Raw genomic sequence first — 24,088 nt, 5'->3', positions numbered from 1 at the left:
ATATGTTTAACATTCCTCTTAGTGGAATGTTAAAAAAAACTTCCTCATTTGGAAAGAAGGGCTTTACCACAAAAACTGGGGTCGGATCTCTTTTTTCTGGCTATAGTGAGAGTCAAGGCTGGAAGCAAGCGGAGTCACAACTTATCTGTACTGTTTTCATAGGCTTGGGAAGTGATAGGCTGTTGGATTTTGATCCCGCCCAGAATACTTGAGTTTTTCTCCGCAAGGATATATAGCAGTGGTAAGTTCCAGAAGCAGGCATTTATCCTTTGTTTTTGCCTTCAGTATAATGCACAGTTCACCTTCCTATGAAAAAGGTATGCTAGCTCTTTTATTCTTTGACAGGTTTTGCCTGCCCACCTAAGAAAAAAAGGTAATGGAGACTGAACAGCAGGAGGAGACCTTTACCAACACAGAGACAAATGGTAAATTTTTTAAAGGGCTACTTTTTTCTGAATTAAGCTTTTAAAATTCTGTTGTTTCTAAACATCTTGTTAAGCTTTAATTGTATGAAATAAGTTCTTATCAGGTCCAGTTTTCCATTCTGCATTAAATCTTCCCATTTCCATATTCTATCCGACTTACTTTTGAAGCATCAAAGCATGATTTTAATTTGGATGTTTTAGGGATTGCATAAATGGCTGCAACTATGTAAGAATATAAGTAATATCTTTTAACCTAATTTTGTTCATTGCAGGAAGTTAGGGCAGTAGTGCTGAGTTCATTCATGCTAGTTTTCCTGAACAGTGTTTGGAATTCTGTTGTCCTGTTATTTTGCTGTTATTTCAGTGTTGGACAAACTACCTGTGAACTTCTCTTTTGGAAGGTTTTTACCAATTGTAAATTGTAAGAGGAGATACTGGGTAGGTGTTGCTGTATTGTTTAAGACAGCATGTCACTAATGTGTCACCAACCAAGTGTGTAATATTCTCATTTAAGTCATGATTCTTGGTATTTAAATGGGATCTCAGTAACTGATGCAGGCTGATAAAGACGTGTTGACCTGCTATGGATACTGAGATTGGACATCGCTAACTAGTGCTGGGCTGATAGGAAAGAATGTGTGAGAAAGAGGATAAACTTGACGTCTGTTTCATTCTGTTTTGACTTAGAAAGTTAAATAAATGTATGTATTTCCTCCGTATGGACCTTTCTACAGGCAAACGTCCTGCAGAAGATATGGAGGAGGAACAGGCCTTCAAAAGATCTCGGAATACAGATGAGATGGTTGAATTGCGTATCCTGCTTCAGAGCAAAGTACGATATCTTTTTGTTATCACTCTGTTTGTAGTGTTGTTCAAGACAGTTTTGACAAAGTGCAGGTTGGAACATACATTTGAAAAGAACATGCTTTATTTAATATAAAACGAGTAGAAATGTTTTTCAGTGTGCACGGATAGTAGTAGAAGAGTATTGCAGTGGAATTATCGTCAGTAATTCTTTCAGAGGGTAAGTTATTGAGAATCTACAGGTTTAATTCTAGAAGATACAATTTCTGGAGAAACGGAGTAATAGAAATGAACAGCTGTCTTTCTTGCACTTGAGTAGATTATTATTTTGGAGTGGAGGAGGGGGAAAGGGGTTTGTGACTGTGCATTAGTCTTCAGAAAGGAAGTAGTTCATAGAATGGTTAGCCAGTGATTGTTAATTATGTGAGTGAGCTGAGATGAGAACTTGCTTGGGATTTTAGTAACTCTCCCTGACAAATTTCCTAAATCTGTTCAAATGCACCAGCAGGAAAAATTGTTGGAATAATGCCTTAGGGATTGCAAAAGTTTCATTAGCTTGTGTAAATTCTTACTGTAAGCTTGTTGTGTATGAATTTCCTCCGCTGCTTACAGTTGTTACAGATAATTTATGTTGTCTGAAGTATCTCAGCCTTTTGTGTTGGCATAAGGAAATATCTGAACTCCGTGCAGCATTTCTGACCAATAGTCAAGTTACATGGAAATGGTGGTGTGCAGTTAGCCTCAGGTATGAGCATGTAGTCCTTGAAACAACCTGGTGAAAAAAAAAAATATAACATGCTGTCTTGCAATTACTCTTCTTAGTTAATCTTAGTTAACTTAGTTCAACTTAGTAAACTTAGCTCTGCTAGTTTACTTCTGGTGCTTCTTTAGAAACACTAAGGAAATCAGTGATTGTTAATGTTGTCTTTGCTTTTTGCCCGACTTGCCACTCTGGAAAGTTAGTTGGCTTAAATAGATATAAACCAAAGGAAGCCCTTATAATTATCAAAAATGGTTTGGAGTGGAAAAGTGAAAATTGTGAAACATCACAAAAAACAACAAAAGGTTGAATTAGGGAAAACGCTGATGTTCATAGAATCCCCTTTTTTGAAAGTTGTCTTAACTGTGAAACAGGTCTCATGTTAGAAGCAGAGACTGAAGTTTGGAATTGAAACACTGCTAGTTGTAAAAACGGAATGTCCTTCTCTTAGAATAAAAGAGTTGTTGGCATTTTTCCTATGGGTGACCTTAGTTTGTTTCCATTACATCCAAACCTTTCAAAAGCAAACTCAAGTACCCTCCCGCTCCTTCACCCCCAGCAACAGGGTAGTGCGAACATAGATACGTGATTCTTGTAAGTTCAGAATTGTTGGCATAATGTGACTTCTGAAAACTCTTTTTTAGAACGCTGGAGCAGTGATTGGAAAAGGTGGCAAAAATATTAAAGCACTTCGTACAGACGTGAGTATATATGAGTTTGAACTAATTTAACACCTATTCTTTCAGAGCACTACATCGAAAGCTTGGTTGCGTTCATATTTAGAAGTGGGAGCAATTCAACTCTAGACACCAGTAGTCTAGTTACAAGCTATTTGTAGATTGTTAGAGTAGGAAACTTAATAATTAAAGCCCAGCTTGACTCATGTGGGAGAAGAGGTTTATATTAAAACCTCTTTTCTTTTGAATAGAATTCCACTAAATTACACACTTCAAGTGAATTAACATCCTAATGAGAAATACTGATAAACCTTAAAACCCTTAATTGTGCAATTCCCCATACGTGTGAATCAATTATAGTGCTACTGAATCCATTGCAGGTGGCTGGCTTAACCCAGTGATAGAGGAATTCGTTGACTTCCTTTTAAAAACAAACAAACAAAAAAAACACCACCACCACCACAAAACACACAGCACAAAACACGGAAATGGTCTGTCTATTCATTAACAGCTTGCAGATGGAACACAGAAGCATTAATATTAGGTTTACTTGATTAATTTATGGGCATAGAACAGTAGAGAAACACAGTTAAAAACATTGTTCAGTGGTCATGACTTGTATGCTTATTCACATTTAATAGTGGGTTGTCTCTTATTATTAGACACATGTTCAGCATTAATGTTATGTTTTTATAAAACTTGGCAACGCTTCTTAAATCCTGTTTGTTTACACTCCTGTACTTAACATCAACTACGATTTCAACAATTTTTTTCAAGCAAGACTCTGTTCAACACAGTATTTGGCAATGTGTCAGTACAAATCTGTTCCGACTAACGTCATAAATACAGCAAATAGGTTTAAACTGAAATGGTCAGGAATCATACATATGCTCTCTTCGGCAGCTAGTGGTTTTCTCGTTTTCTTTTTTTTTTCTTTTTTTTTTCTTTTTTGGTTTTACTTTTCTTAATAACTAGTACATCACCCACGTCCAGATAGCTTGGATTGGTCTGGAAAACTAACTTTCCCTATTTGCCCAAGGTCTTCGTAGTATCAGTCTTGACAGGTTTTGTGTCTGCCCTCATGAGCCAGCCTGCTACTGGAACATCATATGTTAAAAGTTAGTTCAGTCAGATAGCGACTCATTTTTAAGGTCCATACTGATAAGCCACAGTTCACGTAGCAATCCGTTATTGTGTTAGTCTTCAGAACAACGTAAGCTTGTTTCATTAATTGAGAGTAATGAGTATAGTCTGTATTAAATTAAAATTTATTGCTTTTCCCCCTTTTCCCTCTCCTTGTTTTTTTGGCCATATATCTCCGTTGCCCATGTACTGGATCGTCTTGCCCCTGCGTTGCCCACCATGACGTTGGCCCATCCGCCCCTGAACGCCCATGTGAAAACCCTGGTTGGCTATGCCCAAAAATGTGCTCGTTGCCAAACGGGTACCATACTTGACAACTTCCGATTGAATACCCATGCCCAATGCCAACATCCACGAACGCCAATGACCAATGCAGTACAATGCCAGTGTTTCAGTCCCAGACAGCAGTGGCCCCGAGCGGTATGTCCCAACAGTTTATGCCTCACTGCCTGATTAGAAAGAGAGAAATGTATTTTATTACCTGCCTTTATATAATTAAATAGTATCCCCTTATAGACGGTGTATTGTTTTTTTTCAAGTTTTCTGTCTTATTTTCCCCATTAAGTCTTTTTGTCACTGAACTTTTACGTGAGTTGCCCACCCAAACAATCCACTAATTTTATTTCAATGGAAGGAGCACAGCTTCAAGTGTTGCATATTCGCTGCATTGTAAATCAAATTGTTTCAAAGTAGTCTCTCGCTCTGTCTTTGTGGCCCACCTTGCTCCCTCAAACATTGCCTGTTCATAATTATTTCTGATGAAATGCTAACTCTGGTTCACTTTCCTTCACTTCTCATTTGTATTGTCCTTTTTTGTCGTGCATTTGTATTTGTTTTCTTGCAGAGCCCATTAGTAGCCTAATTTCTAACTGGTATCATAACCTTACTCCAGATACAATGTTCACCACTTGCATATCCCCACTTATACTACGAGAAGGTGTGCCAGTTTTACCGATGTAACAGCGAGGGTATCCTAAATTAGTGGTGGCGGGGAACATTCACTTCTGCTTTCAGTTCTGCGTCAATTTCTTGCCCACTTAATCTGAGCCCTTCCAAAAGCCCATTCTCTCTTTCTCTTTCTGTCTCTCTGCAAGACCTACCTAATCTTAAATTTATCATGCATATGTATTGGCTATAAACAAGGATGCATGTGTTCTGAATTCAGAAAACAGGTTTACTTTAAATGGGGAATGTTGACTAAGTTCTTCAGTGCAGTAAATCTTGTTTGAATTCTACTTACCATTATGAATAAAAAATTTACTTCTGCTTCTTCTTTTCAACTTCTCCATATTGTCTGGCACTGTGGGATCTGACAGCATCTTGAGTATAAGTGCAGATATAGAGACAATTGGAGAAATCTTGAAGAAGATTATCCCTACTTTAGAAGAGGTAAGTTTCTTTATGTGTTTTTCTTTAGACCCGCAAGGTTTGCTTTTAAAATGAGAATGATGATTTGATGCCTTCTAGTGCATTAAATTAGAAACTGTGAAACAAAACCATTTTAAAGGAGTACAAACCTCAAACTACATGTTGGCATCTTTTTTTGTTGGTTTGTTTGTTTTTTATTTTTATTTTGATAGATGACGGAGCGATCTCTAAATACTAAATGAATAATTGGAGCAGCCTTCCCCTTCCTCTTGCTTTTTTGAGCACTTGTCTCCTACCATGTTTAGTTTCCAGTTTGAAGTAGCTGGATTCTCATTTGTTCATAGAGAAAGTGTCGAATTCTGAGAATTTGTACCCTGCCTTGGTTTTGTAAGCTTATTTGTGCTTTTTGCTGTCTTCTGAAGTTGTAACAGAAAGTTGTGCAGTGTAATAAAAAGTAAGGAAGCAGGTCTTGACATCAGTTCATGCTGAAGCAAGATACTGTTATGTTAAGGGAAATAAAAGGTTACAGTTCGGCAGCTGACTAAATCATGCTATCTTCTGTGGAGGAAAAAAGCTGTTTCTTATTTCCTTCTTTAATGTATGTTTCTGACAGTATCAACACTACAAAGGCAGCGACTTTGACTGCGAGTTAAGACTTCTTATTCACCAGAGTTTGGCAGGAGGAATTATTGGTGTCAAAGGTGCAAAAATCAAGGAACTCAGAGAGGTACTGTTCTCTGTTCTTCCAAGGCTTAGCATTTGTTTTGTGTTCATAAAGAGCAGATGTAAATATCCTCTTTTGGATAGTTCCTTATTACCACAGTGTGTGTGACAGATATATCTTGAAATGAATTTTTACTGGAAGCATACATTCAGAAATAAAGAGATGGTTAATAATAGAGCCCTGTACTTCTCAAGCTTTTGTGCAATGTTACTAGTAATGTTTGTAGAGGACACTTCTTAATTTAAAAAGTTCGTCATACTTAGGAGGACCTACTGCATAGGCTAGATTCATATATTCATATTCAACAGCATAATTAATAAAGGGGAAAGAAACAAACCTATTTCCTCTAAATACAAAAATATGTAATTACAGAGCTTTAAAATATACATATCCTAAAATCACATTTGTTGTCAGGACTCCAAAAGCAAGAAAGTTCTTAAAATAACTGGAAATTCAGTTGCCTTTGGAGTTGTTTATTTAGAAGCGTTTTAGTGGGCATTCTACCCATTTTACTTTAATGAATTTATGATGTTGTTTGAAATAATATTTCAGAGTCTGTATTTTCTTTTCAATAGAACACTCAAACCACCATTAAGCTCTTCCAAGAGTGTTGTCCTCATTCAACTGACAGAGTGGTGCTTATTGGTGGGAAACCCGATAGAGTTGTTGAATGTATCAAGATTATTTTGGATCTTATCTCTGAGGTAATGTGTGTTAAATTTGATTTTTTTTTTTTGTCATGAACAATAGGGTCCATTTGGTTGGAACACTGCAACTTTCAGTTTCTGTTTTGAATTCAGTACCTCCTACTTTTCCAGTAGCAAAATGTTGGAATATTAGTTTTGAAATAGTTGCTGTTTTCCAGAATCAGGATGTGCTTACAAGCTATTTTTTATACTAGTGGGACATTATTCATGCTTCACTACATTAAGATGCAAAGATTGAAAATTAAGGCAACTGATAAGTGGTAGCAGTTTCTCTAACACAGTTAACAGGAAACTCACCAGTTCTTCCTTTCTTAGAAGCATTGTGAAATTAAAAATAAGATCTAAGTGTGTAAATTCACTTCTTTACATGCAGTACATTTAAATATGCTAATTATAATGGTGATAACTTCTGGTTTGTTTGTTTTAGTCTCCAATTAAAGGACGGGCCCAGCCTTATGATCCCAACTTCTACGATGAGACGTATGACTACGGTGGCTTCACTATGTTTGATGATAGAAGGGGACGTCCTGTGGGCTTTCCTATGCGTGGGAGAGGAGGTTTTGATCGAATGCCTCCTGGCCGTGGTGGACGACCTATGCCTCCATCAAGAAGAGATTATGATGATATGAGCCCTCGTAGAGGACCTCCACCACCTCCACCAGGTCGTGGTGGCAGAGGTGGAAGCAGAGCTCGTAATCTTCCTCTTCCTCCTCCACCTCCTCCTCGTGGCGGGTGAGTTGTTGCATAAATACATTGTATAAAATTCAAGTTATATTGAATTGTATTCAGGTTTGCAGTGTTGGCTTCACACTTCCATGCTGGTAGTGATTATGGGAGATTGTGTACAAATTCCTCTGAAGTGCTTAGAAATTTTTTGGGACTTGTTTTTTGTACTGGGCATGCAGCCTGCTAGAACTGTTGTCAATGTGGGGCTCCTCATGTCATTCACTGCCTGGCTAAATCAGTTACAATTAAAAGTGCGTGCAAATAATGAATGTGAAAATTTGAATGAGGATGTAGGAACCGGTTTGTGATGTGATTTATGTGGTTTTTCGTTTCAGAGATCTGATGTCTTACGACAGACGAGGCCGACCAGGAGACCGTTACGATGGAATGGTAGGAGTCGAAAATTCACATTGTTCCATTTTTGTAAGCACAGTTAAGCACATGACTGTCTAATGAAGGTACTATGGCTGAACACAAGCATGTTCATAGTGTTTTGTCTATAAAAACAATCCCCTCCTTCAAAGAAGTGTTTAAGAGAAAAGGATTATCTAGAACAATAACCTTAAACTCCTTCCGACCCCACCCCCCACAGCTGTCAGTGTCACATGAAGTTCCACAGTGCTTTATCCTGCAAGTTTTCATACACTGACATTCCTTTATATTTTGTTCTTAGAGAAAATAGCAGGAACGAGAGATGTTAGGCTTTTCAAGTAAAGATAACATGTCATAACAATCACCTTAGATTATTTTATTGACAGAAGCAGTCTTAATACTCATCTTAAAAGAGACAACTACAGATTGAAAGTATTTTATATTTTGTTATTAAATTTTGTTACATTAAATTAAGTACATTTAACTGCATTAGTACTAATATCTGCATGGTGGGGGACGGGAAGGAGGGTGGAATCTTGTGGTTTATGGAGGCTATGAAAAGTACCCTTAAATGTAACTTCTCCAGCAGTCATCTGCAGCTTATTGTAATAGATTCCTGTAGTTGTAATCAGAAGAAAAATTGTAGCTGTGATAACATTATTTTTCTCTGGCCTCGTTGGGTACCTTTCTTAAAATGGCAGATGAGGTTTTCTTTCAGATTCCTTAAAAATACTTTTTAATTTAATGAATGAAGATGAAATGAAGTATGAGTTAATGAGTTTTGCACATCTCCTCTCTGGGGAGTAATAGTTACTGGAAATATGTATTACAAGAATGTAGGATGCTCACTAGAAGTGCTGAAATGAAATTCTTGCACTTAACAGATACCAAAAGAGGTGTTGCCTACACTATTTAATGTCATAATAAACTGGAAGAATTAAGAAATGTACTGAAATGATTATTAATCTGTATCCATAGGTTTTCAAAGCTCAGTTTTTGTTTCTTCATATTTATAATCAGTGAAGCTGATCCTAAATACGTATGAACTGAGCAGCTTGCCCTTTCTTGGGTATCTGATTCAGCACAGTCTCACTTACCTTTATTTCTGAGTAGTAATGTATTCTGGAGTTGTTTCTTCCAGCTGGAATAGAAAAACAGTATGGATTCCTGTTCGGTACTGTTAATCTGAAAATTGACCTTTACTTTTTTGACTTAAGTGTCCATAAGAAAGTGGAATCACATCTACTTATTTTCATAGAACAAAAACACTTCTGTGCATTGTGTAGATAAAATAAAAGGGCAGTGTAGATGTGCTTCTCAGGCAGACACCTCCGAAATGTTGGAGGTGTTGAACGTAAACAGTCATGTTCTGCCAGTTGTATTTTCTAGTAAGAGGAAATCTGCAGTAGTTAAAAGACCATTAAGTCCGAATGTTGGACTGTGAATTTTTGGGATGACTGAGAGAAGATAGGCCTTGTGAATTCTGAGATGAAAATAACTCATTATAAAATAATGTTGATCTTCTTTGCCTATGGTAGCCTGGCTTACAGTTCTAATTGTGCACTGCTTTTGCAAGGGTTCATGTGACTTACTGTCTCTGTTCTGAGGGTTTTTTCTGAAGTACAGATCTGTATTGTTTCTCTTTGCTATACTACTCCAGATCAGAGGGCTTTGGGCCATGAAAACTGGAGAGAAAAAAAAGGGTATTTTTTTCCCCTCATCCCCATGGCTCTTCCAAATACATAAATACCCACAAAAAACCTATCAGCAGTAGGAATGGGCAGTAAGGTGGTTATGAATGAACTCTGGTAGGCAGTGAGGCGCCACACAGCCACTCACTCACTCCCATTCTGCCACATAGGTGGAGAATTGGGAGGGTGAACTTTCAAACCTGTGGATCGAGGTAAAGGCAGTTCAGTAGGTAAGGCAAAAGCTGCACACAACAAATTCAAAATAAGGAATTCATTTGCTGTTTCCCAATGGCAGGCAGATTTTGAGCTATTTTTGAGCTACTTAGGAAGAAGAATTACAATAGTTTCTTTCCTGTAGGAGGAGGACTTTGGGAGGTACTTCTTTCCCTTCCTTCCACCCCCAGCTTTTGTTGCTGAGCACAGTGTTGTATAGAGAGGAATATCCTTCCATTTGGTTGGTTTGGGTTTGTTGCATTTCAGCTTCGTGTGCAGCTCCAGCCTGCTCACAGGAGTAGAAGTGTGAAAATAGAAAAGACCTTGACTCTGCTCATCAGGAAGCTGATAATGCTCTATTTTTCAGTTGTTCTTATCACAAATCCAAAGCACGGTATTCTACAAGCTACTGTGAAGAAAATTAACTCCATCTCAGCCCAAGCTGGTAGAAAAATGGATAAACATACAAAGCCATTTCATTCTTTTTCCCCCTCCCCTCTTTTTTGCTTAACTGATGTTTATAGTGGTAAACATTCTAAATCGAGGTTTATAGAGAACTAAAGTAAAATAAGTTTCTATATGGGATGCATCTTCAGAAACTTTCTTGGAGTTTATCTTCAGTGTTGATGTACTTTTTACTCCTTTGGATGATTCCTTTTTGTTTGTTTGTTTTTTTAACTTAGGTATGTGTATGTACATACATTCCTGTACAGGCACTGCTGTAAAAGTTCATACACTTCAGAATGCAAAGTACTGTCAGTGTTCAGGACATTTGACACGAAGTATGTAAAAATCAGTAATGACAGAATATTTGACATCTCTTTTACTTACCCAACTAAATAGGGAAAAAATGAAAGTCTCTAGAAAGCTTAAGCATGAGTGTAAGTTAGAGTAACAGGTTTTGATGCTGATGAGGACTTACCTTCTGTAATAAGCAGCAAAAGTTAATGTGTTATTCATACTAAGCTCTTTGCCTTACCTAGCCAGGGTTTTATCTGATTTCTGTTCTAGTACCTGGAATTGTTAGCACCATTAAGCCTATAGACTAGAGGGTTTGATGATGTATCTAAAGATACCTTGCAACTAGGGTTTTAGAAGCTGCTTTTAGTGTGCAGGTGAATTTGTATGCATTTTGTGTTGAGTGTTACACACCATTTTTAACCCTGTGCTTCCTATAGAATTCTGAAAGTACTATATATTGTGTGTTTTTAAAAATAAAATTAGATTTCTGATGTCGATATGAAGCACTATACTGCTAACATACTGGTTATATTAGATAAACAGAAATTAATTAGAACATGAGAAGCTGTGTCCTCAACCTGCTACTGGCATCGAGGTGATCCCCGATAGTTGAGCCTTTATTAAACTTTTTCTAAAAATGGAGAGGATAAATGATCTTTTTATACCAGAATAACACTTTCTGATATATAAATTTAGTACTATAAGAACAAGTTTAAAGAAAAAGAAAAGTCTATTTATGCTTTGCTGTTAGTTGTCTGCTTATGTATGTTTGAGGAAACTGTGTCACCGCAATAGAAGTGAGTGACCAGTTACAGTTCCCTTGAATTAAAAGTACAAGTTAGCAGGTCTTGTAATCTAAGACTTGTACTTTCCTGTCTCTGTTGTACTGCAGGTGGTTCAGAAAAATGTTTCTTGGTACCAGCTTGTATTGGGTTTGTTTGCAGCTAACCTTTAAGTCTCTAAGACATGGACTTACATTTGTTATTCCTTTGTTCCTCTTACATTTTGTCTGAAAGATGATGCAGTGTCATGTAGATGCCTGTGATGACATGCAGCCACCAGAGCTGGTGAGTGTCCCTTGTCTTCTTTTCCTAGAACGTTCATTGAATTGGCTAAGTGATAAAGGTGTTTCTTGAGCTTGAATGTAGTCACTGTCAGCTTTCATCTGTTGAAAATAGTAAATCTTATTCAGAACTCTCTGGCAACTAAAAACGTGTCAAAAGGGATGTTAACCTATTAGAAATATAGAAGTATGTAGCAAAGCAGCCAAAATAGAGGATTTTTTTTTTCTGTTCCATTGTATCTTTTATAACCTGTTTCAGTGTTCTAAACAGTAATATTTTCTCCATAACTGATGCATTATAACTGAGTATATTTAGGGTATGTATTTTGTGTTGATTTCATTGTGTTGCTTTCCCCTGTATCAAACAGGAAATACTAAAAGTTGTCTCTTATTGTTGCATATTTGAGAGTATTCAGTTTGAAGAACAGGTTTTAGGAAGGAGAGTTCCGACAGGGTTCATCAGGTGTTTGCACTGTTGAGAAATAGTCAGGATGGAAGACATCAGACAGCAGTTCTTACCTCACACAAACACTGCAGCTGTGTTACTAACCTGCTGTCAGATTTATTTGCTGTCCTATAGTCTTGGGAGGAGTAGCAGAAATCACGAAGATTTGTTCTTTACAACAGTTTAGCCCAAAATGGGCTTCTGTAGTAAGCAGCAGCAGCGGAGATGTGTTTGTGTGTCTGCAGCATGCTACTCTGATAGCTCTCTGAATTAAGTCTTAAGCAGTAGCCTTTATTCTCTTACATGTTGTACTCTTACTATGACAGCTGTGCTGTGTTATAATCTATGCTGCTAAGCAGTATAATTACACTATATGGATAACTTGGAAACAGTTACAGAAGGAGTGGGCGAAGTAGGACTGTTGGAACTGGAGAAGAGAAGGCTTGGGAGGGATCTCATCAATGTATGTAAATACTTAAAGGGAAGTTGCATAGAGGATGGAGCCAGGCACTTTCCAGGGGTACCCGGAGCCATTACAAGAGTCAGTGGATGCAAACTAAAACATCAGAGGTTCCCTCTGAACACTAGGCAGCACTTCTTTACTGTGCTGGTGACAGAGCACTGGCAGTGACTGCCAGAGGAAATATGGTGCCTCCTTGGAGATCTTCAGAAGCTGCTTGGATGAGTTCCTGGGCACACTACTATGCATGCTCCTGCTTGGGCAGCAGTTGGAGCTGATGGACCCAGAGGTCCCTGCCAACCTCAACCATTCAGTGATAAGCTGAACGCTTTGGTGTAAATAGCTCCCATTTTGGTGTTCAAAACAATGTAGAAGATAAATGGGTTTTATGGGGGGAAAGGTTGTTACATTGGGCTAGTAGTGTGATGGGTTGACCTTAGCTGGCTGCTGGAGTTTGTTGAAGCTGTGCTGTCACTTTCCCTGCTCAGCAAGATGAGGAAGTAAGATGGAAAAGCTCATGAGATGAGATACAGACAAACAGATTACCAAGTACTGTTACCCAGTTTGGGGAATACTCATGTTGTTTGTTACCTTAAACTGTGCAAGAGTGGTGAGGGAGAAGCACAGAAATAAAAATACTTTTCCTATGAAATGGTCTTCCCAGCCTCAACTTCAGTCCTTCATTCCTGACTCTTTTACCTCCTTCCCAGCCCAAGCAATGCAGGGAGGATGGGCTGTGGTGGGTTGTCAGGGGGAATCTTTACAATGTATTTGGACGTTGGGGAAGTTCTTTGCAATGAGAGTGGTGAGGTGCTGGAGCGGGCTGCCTGGTGAGGCTGTGGATGCCCCATCCCTAGAGATGTTGAAGGCCTGATTGGATGGGACCCTGGGCAGCCTGGTCTGGTATTAAATTGGGAGATTGGTGGCCCTGCCTGTGGCAGGGGGCTTGGAGATTCTTGATCCTTGAGGTCCCATCCAACCCAGGCTATTCCGTGATTCTGCTGTAGTCAGTTCTTAACAGTTCTTCTCCACCACTCCTCCCTCCTCTTGCTTTCCCTTGATCCATAGTGTAGGCCCTCACCTGGGTTACCATCTTGCCCTAACTATACCTGAGCAGGTCCTCTGCATAGCCTGCAGTTCTTCATGAGCTGCTCCAGAATGGGACCTCCCAGTGAGGTACAGTTGTTTGGGAACAGACTGGGTCCTCCACTGGACATGTGTTCCTACCAGAAAAATGTGTTTCTGTCTGAACTCCTGAGATGGGCAGTAGTTCCTTCCAGGAGGCCTGCAGCTTCCTTCAGGGCATCTCCACCTCCTGCGACGTGGTGTCCTCCATGAGCTGTAGTGTGGATATTGGCTCTCACGTGGTCCTCCATAGACTGTGAAGGAATCTGCTCTGGTGGTCTAGAGCGCTTACTGCCCACACCACCCTACTGTAATCCTCTCCTTTGTGTCCATGGTATTGTTTTTCTCACCTGTTTTTTCTTACTCCTCTGTCTCACAGCTGATACACAACATGTATTTATTTAATTACCGTTTCTTAAATACAGTATCACAGAAGTGCCACAGAACCTGCTGGTAGGTTCAGCTCTTTACCAGCAGTGGGTCTGTTTTAGAGCCAGCTGGAACTGGCTGTATCTGGACAAAGAAGCAGCTCTGGTTTCTTATAGAGGCCATTCCAGCAGCTGAATTCCAGAAATTGAGTTGTAGAGAACTGCTCTAATAATGAAACAGTACAGTGAGGTTTTGTGCATTTAGAAGACACTAAATGAAATTAAATATTTGGATATCAAGTACCAGTCTCTGAATCCTAAAAATAAGCCAAGTGTGCTCATTATGGTGATTTGGAATTGATGCATGGTGTTTTAGCAGAACAGAATAACTCATGTCATGACAGTCTGTTTTAAGAAATGAAGGTCTATAGCCTAATTGAAATGGAGAGACAAAGTTGCAGAGCTGTGTTTAGAGTTGAGTTGTGTTTTAAGATTTAGGTGAATGGAGTAGGAGGGTCAGTCAGGCAATGGTAAACTTTTGGTCACTGAAATGGAGCCTTAGACTCTCCTGAGCTATTGTGGTAGTATTGATTAAGTGCTGTTCTCAGATCTCTTGTTTGAATGTTAGTTTAGTCCAGTGATTAGTAGGTAAGCATCAAGAACTGTCTACCAGCAGCTGAATTAGAAAGATTGCTTGGTAAACTGCTGTGACTGGATTGTTAATGTCATTTTGTCTTGCCTACTTGAGGTGTTGACAAGGCAGGACAAGAGGTTAATGAGATTAGCACCCCTTTTGTGTCATCTCGCCATCAGAAATTTCCTGGGGAAAGATGGCTGTTAAATTTTAGCACTTTTATGTTGCTAATAATGGGGGAGTGGTGAGACTTCCGTATAAAATAGGCTCAGAGTTAGCAGTGTCTTATTTAAAATGTAAACATGTTAATGAAGCATGTCTGTTCACTACTTAAGTGTTTTTCTCTTTCTGTTGCAGTTTGAGGGTGGCTCTGGATATGGTAAGTTTTTATACAGAACTTTGATATGTAATTAATTCTGAAGTTAATTAAAGGGCTTGGTACATACGTTTAAATCAGACTATTCTTACGCAGGGGGCCGTGGTTCATACGGAGATCTTGGTGGACCTATCATCACAACACAAGTAACGATTCCCAAAGATGTGAGTAAAGTCATCTTGCTTTTAACTTAGGTTTTTTTTTTTTTAAGATAAAGCCACAGAGATGCTTAGAACAATTGTAATAGTTAATACTGAATAATAAAAATGATCTGTGTAACTGGGTTTTCACATGATGGACAATTCCCTCAATTTTATCCCACCTGTATTTATGTACTTAGTGTTGTAGGGAATGTCTTGAGAGTGCAAGGGTGGAAGCTGCCATTGCAGCTCTTAAAATTAAACTCATGCTCAAAATTTGCTGTGACTTTTGTAGCAGTTGTTATGTCAAGAAATATTAGTAAAAGAACGCTTTGCTTTCTCCTCCAGCTGGCAGGATCTATTATTGGAAAGGGAGGCCAGAGAATCAAACAAATACGGCATGAGTCTGGAGCTTCAATCAAAATTGATGAACCATTAGAAGGCTCAGAAGATCGGATTATAACTATTACGGGAACACAGGACCAGATACAAAATGCACAATATTTACTGCAGAACAGGCAAGTTGAAGTTTAATGTTATTCTCCTTGTGAGTTTTAAATGTTTGTTTTTTCTGCTACGTTCTTCTCTGTAATAGATGTTTGTGGAAGACAGGTTTTAAGTAACTGTTTGAACCTAACCCCTCCAGCGGTAGTTCTGCCTTGATTCTCCTGTTTTCCATTCTCACTAAAATGAAGACGCCCTCTAAACTAATTTGCTGGAAGACACCCTAACCAAGCAGTCCACTCCTTTCTCTGGTGAAAACTGCTGCAAAAACAAAAACAAAACAAAAACCTACTTGTAATAAATTACATAGAGCCTGTAGAAAATGTAGAAGATTTCAGTGGATGTTGGTCTAGTTCTGTGTGGAAGACTAGTGATTTTGTTGTTTTTAGATAATTAAATTGACAACAAATCACAGTCTGCCATATGGCACAGATCATGCCTCTGCAGGACAAGTTGCAATCAGGACAATTTGGTGCTGTGAAGCAGCATTTCACACCTTGCTAGCGTTACTGGGTCATTTCTGCCAAATACAAATAACAGCTTCAGATATAATTTGCTAAGTTTTGCTATGTTAATGTGTTAGCTGTCAGCAGATTTTAATGCTTAACTTGAGTGTTCAGATTACTAATATATATATGTGTGTATATGTGTAATTGCTAGCAGTTAAGTCTCTTGTAACTATTTTTAATGTATTGCAAGTTTCTGAAATTTAATCTGTTGTAAGAATGTCATTGTTAATGTTGATGCAAGATGTATGGTCAATCATTCTAATACATGCTTTTTTCTTTTTCTTTTATAGTGTGAAGCAGTATGCAGATGTTGAAGGATTCTAATGCAAGATTATTTTTTCTTTTTTATAGTGTGAAGCAGTATTCTGGAAAGTTTTTCTAAGACTAGTGAAGAACTGAAGGAGTCCTGCAACCTTTTTTTTTTTTTTTTAATCTGCTTCTGTTTAAAAAGCCAACATTCCTCTGCTTCATAGGTGTTCTGCATTTGAGGTGTAGTGGAATCTTTGCTGTCCACCAGATGTAATGTTTTAGTTCCTTACGAATATTCTCGGGGAGGGAAAGGGCGCACAGGACTAACATGGAAATTTTGAAACAGCAGCAGAGAGAGTGAATATCATTTTTGTTCACTGTTGGTGGTAAATCGTAACGTTTCTTTGTAACTATTGTGAACACCCTGCTTTTACATACACTGTATCTTTTGAAGGGGAGAAGAATACTGGTAATGGTGTGTCCTTGGCATCCTTTGAGAGCAGTGTGCAGAATGTAATGCTCTTTTGTAAGAAACATTTTTGATTTTTCAATAAATTTAGTGAACCTATTCCTGGTGGTCATCTCTCTTTAGATATAAAAAAAAAGTAATATCTAAAATCAATACACCCTTTTTCTTTCCTCCTCCCCACAAGAAAATGCATAAGTGAAATTTGCTGTTAGGCTTGCTTTTATGCTTCTTTGACATAGATGGAGTTATGTGGGATTTTTTTAATGCCGAAGCTGTGTGAAAGCAATGGCTCAGCTTTGCTGTTTTGGGGAGAAAAAATGCAAAAGCATTTGTGTGAACTCAGTGTAAAAAAAAAAAAAAAAAAAAAAAAAAAAAAAAAAAAGACTTTCTGCAAGCGTTCGGCGGCCCTCTTCGCAGTGCATCTATATATTGGTGACAGTATATAAATAAAATATTTAAAAACGTTGTGATGTCACTGAGGAAACAGTGGTACACTGGTTTTAGACAGCTCGCTTGATGCAAATAACACTTAGAAATGGCAGTTGGTTAGCTGTTCTCAGAGCTTTCGTTTGTATGAGGTAGACATTCTTACAAATTGGCAAGTCGACAGTATATAACTCTGTAACTTGTTTTTGTTGTATACAAAACTTAACCTTGTTTGGTTTCCCTGCTGTATGTTTAATGCAATAGGAAATATGTGAGAAATAAAAAAAAAAAAGCCTCTTGAATATCTCATGTGTAATACCTTTGCATTTGTATTTATAGTTTACAAGTCTAAATTTCACTTCCGAAATAATAAAAAAATTAAAAACTGCAAACTGTTTTGCGCATGCGTATGAGTGGATTCCTTGTTGCCCTTTAGGTGCAGGTAGGACGCTGCGCTTTCCCCGCTGCTTTTAGTCTGGGTGGGGAATTCCGGCCTTCGTAGGAGGGGAGAGCTCGTGGGCGTGCCTAAAGAAAGCGAGGGCAATTGCCGAGCTGCTGGCTTTCCGGTAACGGGTAAGGGAGTCGGCGCGTTTCAGCCTCTTCCGCGTTGGGCGGCGCGGGCCTGCCTCTTTCGCGCATGCGCAGCGTGCGGCGGGAAGTGGGCGCTCCGCCGCGGGACGGCCGGCAGCATGAGGGCGGGGCCGTGGCGGCCGGAAGGCGTTCGCGTTCTCTGCCCTCAGGCGAGGCGGCATGCAGGCGCTCCCGTCGCCGCTGGAGTCCGCCCGGTTCATCGCGGGTCGCAGCCGAGACGTGTCGGTGGACGAGGAGGGGGCGAGAAAGGTGGCCGAGTCGCTGTTTGATAAAGCGTCGGAGGCGGCGTTCGGGCTGTCGGGATGGAAGTCGCTGCACGAGCTGAACCCGCGGGCCGCCAGCGAGGAGGCGGTGAACTGGGTGTTCCTGGTGGACACGCTCAACTTCTCCTTCTGGGCCGAGAACGCCGAGCAGAAGTGCCTGGTGCGCTATAAGGGGAAGGAGTACAGCGGCTACTGGGCGCTCTGCGCCGCCGTCAACCGCGCGCTGGATGACGGTCAGTGCGGGCGGGGCGGCGGGGAGAGGGGGGACGGAGGAGGGAGGGAAAGTCTAACATCTCTTTTTCACTCTGCTGAAGGAATTCCTGTTACCAGCGCTTCATACTATGCCACCATGACGCTGGACCAGGTCAGACAAGTGTTCCGCTCCGACACGGAGGTGCCGATGCCTCTGCTTGAAGAGAGGCACCGGGTACTGAACGAAAGCGGAACAGTTCTGCTGGAGAAGTTCGGGGGCTCATTCCTCACCTGCGTTAAAATGAGTGAGAACAGCGCTCAGAAGCTGCTACGTCTTGTGGTGGAAAACTTTCCTTCTTATAGGGATGAAGCTGTTTTTGAGGCAAGTTAGTTGAGGCGTTGAATTTTTTTATGGTACAAACCTATTACCGGCTGTGGCTTTAAAATACAGATTGTGATTTCTTCTTTTAATTATTTTCTATTTTTCTGGGGTGACAGTCTGTTCAGAATTTCTGTAAAATTTGTATATTTGTCGTGGCTTCTAATTCAGAAAAACAGAAACTGAACATAAAGATTTCTGTATAATTCAAGGGAAATACAGCATTATTTTAATATTCCACTCCAAATTGGTAAGGACTTTATTCTTTATAATGAAGATCAGACTTTGAACTGGTTTATCTGCTTACATAAGTTGTTATGAGTAACATAGATAGGGAAGAGAATTTGAAATACCCTTGGGCCAAAGTATACGTTTTTCTTAAGACAGAGCAAAGGTATTGAGATTTCATTTCTTGATTAGTCTATACCTCTGAAAACAAAATCACACTATTTGTTAAGAGTAAATTAATCCCCATCATCTGAAGTACAGAATTGGCCAGGAGCGTATCTAGTGATAATTCTTTTTTGTTTGGTTGGGTTTTTTTTCCTTTCACTAGTGGAGAAACAGTTTTTCATGGGTTGTCTGTCTTCTTCACGCTGTTATAATCTTATTTTTACGTACTCCAAGTAGACTGCAACTCTATTTTATGTCCTTCAAATGTGCAACACATAAGCTAATTTCTGCATGAGAAATCTGAATCTTAGCTTTTTCTTGTCTTTTTCTCCTTAAATTTGTACCTCTCTTTTTCTTTGTTTGCCATGAGGATCTTTGCATCTAATGAAGGAGATGAAACTCCATTAGTATTATGAAAATGTACACTAGCTACCAGGAATCTGTAACTGTTGTTAGTTAAACAGGAATTACTACAGGACAGAATGAACTCTAAATGTCACACCATTTATGTCAGAGTTGTCACAGTACTTAAGATTTTTGCAGCAGTGTCTCTGAAAGAAACTGATGGAAAGTGAACAGAGTGTGTTTGGTGTTCTCCAGTTGTCCCTATTCAAGCACCCTTTTTCTTTAAGCCTCAGTGACACGTAGCTGCTCCTTGCTCTGTTCCATCTGTGTTAGTTTGGACTCCAAAACACCTTAATCTAGCTCCAGTACAGCCCCTGTTATGAGATAGCTTGTACAGGCCTTAGGAAATAGTGCCCTGCAACACCGTTTGTTGGGCCTCGGAACCAACTACATTTTTTACTCACCTGTGATGCTGAATAGATGGCATCTTTTGTACTTCTTTGTCTCCTGCTATGAAGGTAACGTATTATCATGAAAAATCAGGGATTCTCTGTAAGTTATCGTTGATGTTACTGGTTTAATTTATTGGGATTTGTACACGTGAAGTCATTTTTTGATGACTTTTGTGATGAAAAAAGGAGGCATTTTTCAAGTGATAAATAGGGTATTTTTTTATCTTTGTAGTGTCTGTATTCATTGACATAATGTCTTGTGTGAGATGGTGCTGAGTGCTTAATAAGGCAAGACACCCTCAAAGCAGCAGCAAACTACAGAAAGAAAAGCTGTCACAAAAAATGACCCAGACTGTAAGCACTGACATAATACTGAGCACTATTGCACAAACACAGAAGCTGCTTTTCTACTTTCACTAAGCAAGCTGTGTTTTGAAGGTGTGTGAAATAATGCAGATGAGGTTTTACACCTTATTTGTTCTGAAAAATATATTATTAAGAAATCATAATATGAGGTGATATGGATTGTATTAGCAGCACTATTTCTGTGCAGCCAGTTGAGATCTCACCAGTAAAGATTTTCCTTCATTAAAAAGGGAAGTAGACACAGGTATCTGACAACATACTGCTGTTTTTCACTTACTCTTTCCCTAATAGAAACATGTATATGAGAGTAAATTCTGTACTGCAAGAAATCACATTATCACAGTCTGCTACAGCTCTCGTGTGATCTGACCTCCTAGAGGAACTTGTAAAATTAAGACAAGTTTGACTGCGTGTATTACCAAAAGTGTATAGAAAAATTTGTCATAGTTAGACATTACTGAATGTAGTTACACATTGTCTGTTTCAAGACAATGTTTTGCTTTAGTGCAGTGTAGTGCAAACAAAAACCACTGAAATCTTTTTTGTCCTAGTGTGGGTATTTCATATTTAAACATGATGCTGACTTTGAATACTGTTGAAGTATGAAAATTAAATTATTTATCAGGATTTTCACGTTCTGACATACTTTTGAGTGCTTCCAAGCTGCTGCATGCACTTTTTTGTTTCATTTTTTATGGAGATCATAAAACTCTCGTGCTCCTCCTATTCTCTGCTTTTCTTTTTAGCTGTGTTATCACATTTACGTGTTTCCCAACACAGTACCCCTTCTTTTTTTTTTTTAATATCCATTGGCCAGAATTAGCTCTGTCTCTTAACACTTCTTGAAGTAAAAGTAGTGGAGAAGTGGTAGCTTTTCTTGGAATGCAAGAATGGAAAAGTTGAGGAGAATAAGTGTAGGTTTGTTACCATCAGGTAAAATGTTCCAGTTTTGGACAAATTACACTATGTTTGAGAGGTAATACCATTCACACAATGTTTTTCTTGCTCTCTGTTAAAAAGATTGGAGGGAGAATTTACTATGAAAGCTTCCTTGTCTTTTCCACATAGAAAATTTTCACAAACTTCATATCTGTGCAGCATAAAAACTACCAACTGAAACAGTGAAAGGATAAATCCATGAGAAGCCCCAGACGGTATTTTTCTTCCAAGCTAAACTGTAGCATAAGATGAAAGGTTTGATTTAAAGTCTCTTTATGTTTTCTATAACAATGTAACTTACCTATCTTTCTCTAGTTTTCATTTTATGTATTTATTTATATTATTTGGCTTTATTTTCTGTTTCATCAGAAAAAGAAGGTGTCTTTCTACAAACGGGCACAAATACTTGTGGCTGATACGTGGAGTGTATTGGAAGGCAAGGGAGATGGCTTTTTTGGAGACATTTCTAGCCTGACTATATTTGCTGACTACAGAATTCCTCAAGTTCTTGTTCACTTAAAAGCCATGAAGTATTCTGAAGATCTGATGAAAAAGCTACGCAAAGGTTTGTTCCTTCCTTACTATTGTAAAGTATTCTTATGTTTTGAATCTGTCTGTTCCTTGGAATTAAGAGCTGGCAGGGGATGGATAAAGAGAATCTTAAGGGTTGATTTCAGAGTTTCAAAACAGCCACTGTTGATGGCTGCACTTTCCAGAATTATTATGGTTGTGATTTTGATATTTAGATATTAGAAATGGCAGTTACTTCATTAGTTCAAAGAACATGGAAAAGCATGGAGGTTCTTGTTTGTCAGAACTCAACACTAACTGCTGTTTATATGAGCAACAAGCAAGGTAAAAAGGTTAACATCCACTGTAAGAAAACATGCCATTGGTTTTGAAGAAGATAATCGTTCAGTTCTGGTTCCATCTTACAGTGCTTATTAACTTGGAGCAGGAATGAAGGAAGATACAATCCAGTTCTGTTCCCACTGCAAAATGACTGTGTTTATAGATAGGACTATTGTTAGTGATTTTAAAGTGGCACAGCAAATTCATCGAGCAACCCATGTGTTTGAATACTTGCATTGGAAATGTCCTTACCAAGATTTCGTGAAAAAGATTAATTGCTCTGTGATTGTAAATGTATCTTGTATGTATGTCTCTTCTCCCACAGGAACTGTTTTCAAGTCTGGAGACAGAGAGGAGGTAGAGATCCGTGGCTGTTCGATTTGGTGCTGTGCGCTGATCTGCAAACACTTGCTGGAGCTCTATGAGAAGAAGGGGCAAGACATGAGTGATCAGATCAACGCGGTTTTACTTGATTACTATCTCTGGGACTATGCCAGAGATCACAGGGAAGAGATGAAAGATATTCCATTTCATCGTGTGAGGTGTATATATTACTAAGTCCAGCAGGATGACTACTGTGCAGTTGCATTTTCCTTTGAATTACTATTCCTTTTTTTTCATACAGTGATCTGTCGTATGCTAGTTTGGAACTTACTAAATCAAACACTTTCTGATGGCATACATGAATAACTTGCTTGATTACTTTGAATCACGTACTGATTGAGAGTGAAATTAATAACGCGAAACTGATGGAAAATTTGCAGTGATACAGATTTTATTACTCTTGCTTTGAATTTGTGTATGGGCATATGAATGTATCTACGTACATACAGTTGTATATGTGTACGTGTATAGGCGTAGGTTGCTCTGAAAGTAGTGCCTTCTCTTTGTTTCCGTGGAAATTACAATGTGTATGTAGAATGCAACAACACTGACGTAGCAGATTCTCAGCAATAAAGCCCTATTTTTGCACATGGTTGCCACATGTATCTGTACATTTTTGCCAGCGGTGAACAGGAGCCTGAATGCCATGCCTGTAAAAATCTGCACTGAGGTGTTCCTCTGGCATTGTCCCCACTGCTGCAGTGTACCACCCACCACATCACTGTGCCCACATTCGTGTTTTGGTCTCTAAATATGCTCAGCTGGTGTTGGCAAATGTCGGTGGGTGCCACTATTATGCACGGAGGAATCATTTCCACCCCTTTGCTTCATACATGCTTCCACATTGGATACTGTTCTGTCATGCTGCCCCTCCGATGCCGTGTGTCACAGATGACCGAAATGGAACAGAATATCGTTGGCAACGTTCAGCCTCCGCTGTTGTACCACCACCATTTGGCCCTGACTCTGTGGGCCAATGAAGTAAAACAGGACGTGTTGCTTTTGGAGCAGCCCTGTACCTGCACGCGGCTGCAAACGCAGCCGTCAGTTGGCAGTAATGCCGCGCCTGCGTGTCCCAACGCAGAACTGACCCGTCCTTTCTCTCCTTCGGGGAAAACTCGCCTTGCATCTCTTGCAAAGGCGCGCGCGGATCACAAGCACCCGCCGCATGGGAGGGCGGGAGCTCCTCCCGCCGCATGGAGGCGCTGTGGGCGGCGCCGCCGGACGCTGCGGCCGTTGCCTAGCGAAGGGGCGCTGTCAACAGCGGGCGGCGGCAGTGGTCGGGCTGCTTCCGGCTCGCGGCCGCGCCGTGTCCCACCCGGCTCCGGCTCTGCGTTCGTTGTTCGTGATTGCTCCTGGAGGCGGCCGGCCCCGAGCTGCGCAGGTTTGGAGCGGGGCTGGGCCGCTCACGGCGCTGCCGGCCCGCTGCTGCTGCGTCCCGGCACCGCGGTGTTCCGCGCGGCGCCTTCCCGTGTTCGCGTGTTGTTAGGAAGTAGTACGCGGCCTCTCGGTCTCTTTTTGTCTCTCAGGCGGCTGCTGGGGATAATAAGAAGGCCCTCAGATAAATAAAAGCAAACATAGGTCAATACGTGGCTTGGGTTTGCGTGCAGTAAATCGTACAGCCACTCGTGGTTGGCCTGTTCTTTGTGATACGGGAGCAGCTCCAACCCCAGCTTTGCCTGCTTGATTTCCAGCTGCTCAGATTAACAGAATGAGGTTTTTCTTCAGCTCACAGATAGTTCCTTAGCCCCGAACTAAATGGGACCTGTGTGAGGTGCAGAAGCTGCCACTTTTGCAATCGCAAAAGGCAGTG

The 24,088-nt window shown here is 39.8% G+C and overlaps 2 protein-coding genes across 5 annotated transcripts; both read left to right on the top strand.

Moving 5' to 3' along the window:
- Window positions 1-97: 97 nt before the first annotated feature.
- On the top strand, window positions 98-16,792 carry HNRNPK (heterogeneous nuclear ribonucleoprotein K). 4 transcript variants are annotated; one of them, XM_065745569.1, is made up of 15 exons: window positions 98-241; window positions 346-425; window positions 1,148-1,257; window positions 2,634-2,690; window positions 4,186-4,229; window positions 5,126-5,198; window positions 5,791-5,904; window positions 6,477-6,605; window positions 7,036-7,340; window positions 7,670-7,724; window positions 11,368-11,418; window positions 14,804-14,825; window positions 14,904-14,986; window positions 15,311-15,480; window positions 16,327-16,792. In XM_065745569.1, the coding sequence occupies exons 2-15, from the start codon at window positions 377-379 to the stop codon at window positions 16,355-16,357; spliced, it is 1,293 nt and encodes a 430-aa protein (XP_065601641.1). In that variant the 5' UTR covers window positions 98-241; window positions 346-376; the 3' UTR covers window positions 16,358-16,792. The 4 variants fall into 4 exon arrangements, with proteins under 4 accessions (XP_065601641.1, XP_065601644.1, XP_065601640.1 ...); XM_065745572.1 differs by having other exon boundaries at window positions 99-241; window positions 1,160-1,257; XM_065745568.1 differs by having other exon boundaries at window positions 100-241; window positions 16,266-16,792.
- Window positions 16,793-17,867: 1,075 nt separating this feature from the next.
- QNG1 (Q-nucleotide N-glycosylase 1) lies at window positions 17,868-22,664 on the top strand. The gene is made up of 4 exons (XM_065745543.1): window positions 17,868-18,206; window positions 18,288-18,547; window positions 21,409-21,604; window positions 22,217-22,664. Exons 1-4 carry the CDS (start codon window positions 17,870-17,872, stop codon window positions 22,447-22,449), a joined length of 1,026 nt encoding a protein of 341 aa, XP_065601615.1. The 5' UTR covers window positions 17,868-17,869; the 3' UTR covers window positions 22,450-22,664.
- The last annotated feature ends 1,424 nt before the right edge of the window (window positions 22,665-24,088 follow it).

This window comes from Cyrtonyx montezumae, unplaced genomic scaffold, assembly GCF_038088225.1.
Source record: "Cyrtonyx montezumae isolate F1298 unplaced genomic scaffold, pur_monq_1.0 scaffold_36, whole genome shotgun sequence".
Classification (NCBI taxonomy): domain Eukaryota; kingdom Metazoa; phylum Chordata; class Aves; order Galliformes; family Odontophoridae; genus Cyrtonyx; species Cyrtonyx montezumae.
Note: the sequence above shows the minus strand (reverse complement) of the source record. Positions and strands in the feature narration are given on the sequence as shown.